Source organism: Echinops telfairi, unplaced genomic scaffold (assembly GCF_000313985.2).
Source record: "Echinops telfairi isolate 266 unplaced genomic scaffold, ASM31398v2 ScPeMD7_10;HRSCAF=50, whole genome shotgun sequence".
Lineage (NCBI taxonomy): Eukaryota > Metazoa > Chordata > Mammalia > Afrosoricida > Tenrecidae > Echinops > Echinops telfairi.
The window spans coordinates 10552886-10555415 of record NW_022103907.1 but is presented as its reverse complement, the minus strand read 5'-3'; the positions used below and the strand labels follow the sequence as shown (position 1 = coordinate 10555415).

At 38.4% G+C, this 2530-nt stretch overlaps 1 protein-coding gene across 1 annotated transcript in view; it reads left to right on the top strand.

Annotated features, from left to right (window-relative positions):
* HEATR5B (HEAT repeat containing 5B) overlaps positions 1-2530 on the top strand; it is a 137421-nt gene that overhangs the window by 55876 nt on the left and 79015 nt on the right. Inside the window, exon 19 of the mRNA XM_004711165.2 lies at positions 1187-1376. Within this exon, the coding sequence (XP_004711222.2) occupies positions 1187-1376 (190 nt within the window). The remainder of the gene's footprint in view (positions 1-1186; positions 1377-2530) is intronic.

Below are 2530 nucleotides of genomic sequence, written 5' to 3'. Positions count from 1 at the left end.
TTTCTCTGTGCATCCATTCCTAGAACATCAGAAGCCTATGGATGATAGCGGGAACCCAAAATCCATTCACAGGGTCCACACATGGATTAAGCCTCCAGTAAATTCCCTCTGACCCCAGACCAGGAATATGAACAGCCTTGCTATCATGCAGAGTACAGTGTTTCTGCTGTCTGTGTTTTTCTGTATATGAAATCCAGGATGGATAGAGGTATAGAGACAGTGACCACATTGATGGTTTCTTGAGGTGGTCTGGCGGGGAAGGTTGTGGGGTGTATGGGGAGCTGATGATGATAGGGAGAAATCAAGTATTCTCATTTCAAGAAAGGTGAAATGTCGATTGATAACAAACCTCATTCTGGATATCTGTCAACTTCCTGAACAGATGAAAATGTCTAATCCTGCATTTGGAGTTCATTCCACCACCTCAGACTGTTAATCAAGCTTTCTATTTAGAGATTCTGAAAATATTGTGTAACAGTGTGCAACAAAAAAGGCCTGATTTGTGGCAGACCACACCAATGCACCTGCTCACACAGCCATCACCGTGCGCCAGTTTTGGAAAAAAACAGCATGCCTCTCTTGCCCCATGCATCTGACTAACCTCATTTTGTGCAGCTTCTTTTTGACAATGTAGTTGAGATGAAAAAAATGAGGGAGGTGCTGTCAGCCATCCAAACGGATGAGTTTGAAAAATATTTCCAGGAATGGAATTGCACATTTGACAAATGTATTAAGCGTAATGACGTGTACTTTGAAGGTGATAAGATTGTTCTGTAAAAAAATTTAAATACATAGCTTTGAGAAAAAAATTGGAGGCGGGGATACTTTGATGTCTGTAGCATCCACTAGCTCAAAAGCTTGTTATTTAGGTCACTGTCTTTTGGAAGTGTGAAATACAAGAATATTATGATAGGAGAAAATGAATTCATTGTTGAAATTTTATTTATGACACTCAAAGCCATGCTACAGAGAAACTTAAGTCATCAAATTTGCATACCAGTTGCTTTGGTTATTGGCTCTTGATAACTTGTGTGCTACCTTTTATTTCTTAAGGAATATGTTTAGTGTATCTCTAGATTATTGATTACAAACTAAGATCTTAGTATTTACTAAGTGTTAAATATTTTAATAAAAATCAATCCAGTATTGTTCCTTAGAACTAAAAGAAAATTACATTTTATTCCAGACCTGGTCTCTTCATTCACTTGCATTGATAGTGGATTCTAGTGGCCCAATGTATCGGGGTTATGTGGAACCAACGTTATCTCTAGTTCTGACCTTGTTGTTGACAGTTCCACCTTCACACACAGAAGTTCATCAGTGTTTGGGTAGATGCTTGGGTGCAATAATAACTACTGTTGGCCCTGAATTGCAAGGTAAGTAAGTGTTCTTTAACTTAAAGCAGCAAGATTGTTAACTACTGTCTTTCAATTTCCTCAGCATCATCACCATTATACCACTTAATATGTATTAATGATGCTTGCAATTTATACAAGTCCTGGCACATTGTTTTTTACACATGCCATTTATTTAATCCTGACAGTACCCCTGTGAATTGAACACAGAAGACATTTCTAAGAACTTTTACTTGTGAGTCTGGTGAAAAAAAGATAAAGTTGAAGGTCCTTTGACATGAAATTTGTTTTTCCAGACTTTTCCCCCCTTTTTTCCTTTGGAATTTTAAGGATCAGGAACATAGTCTGAAAATCCACTGCTGTAAGGTAGATAATAGTACCTTTTTTGTGTGAAGAAGCAAGATCAGAGACGATAAATAACTTGCCTTTATACAACTAATGAATGGCTTGTGTAATAAGTAGGATTGAGTTTGAAGTCCATGTTCTCACCGCTCACTCACTTAAGTTGATTCCTGGGACTTTGATTTAAGTCAACTCATAGTGAGTGGCCTGATAGGACAGGGTCGAACGGCCCTGTGGGTTTTCGAGACTGGAACTCTTGACAGGATAGAAAGCCTGGTCTTTGTGCTGCGTAGCAGCTGGTGGTTTCAGCGTGAAAGGCAGCAGCATGACCCACTAGGACTCCTTACCACTCACTTCCAGTGAGATCATTTGCTTAATGGTTATAGTAAATATTCACATCAGCAAATATTGTGTAGTTTTAATATGAGAATATGTTAGCATTTTCTTCACCCCCTGCACATACTCCCTCCTCTCATCATTTATTAAATGCTTTCTGTGGGTCAGACTGTCAGATACATCACCTCGTTTAATTGTCATTAAAGGTGTTGTCCCCACTTTAGAGATGAAGTGCAGAGGCCAGGAGATTTTAAGAAACATTTCCAATTTTATATATACTGAATGAGTGGTCAGAGCCAGAGATAAAGAGCTGTTACCACTGCCTGTGTTGCTCTGTCGCTTCCATATGGACAGGCATTTATTTAAGCTAAAGAATAAGAAAATGTCTTAAGGAATAATGCTAGAAATTGAAAAACTATGTGACAAAAACACATATTTCTGTCTCTACGACCTTTTTGATAAAGTGAGGCTGCTTTTTCTGTCTGTGAATGTCTCAG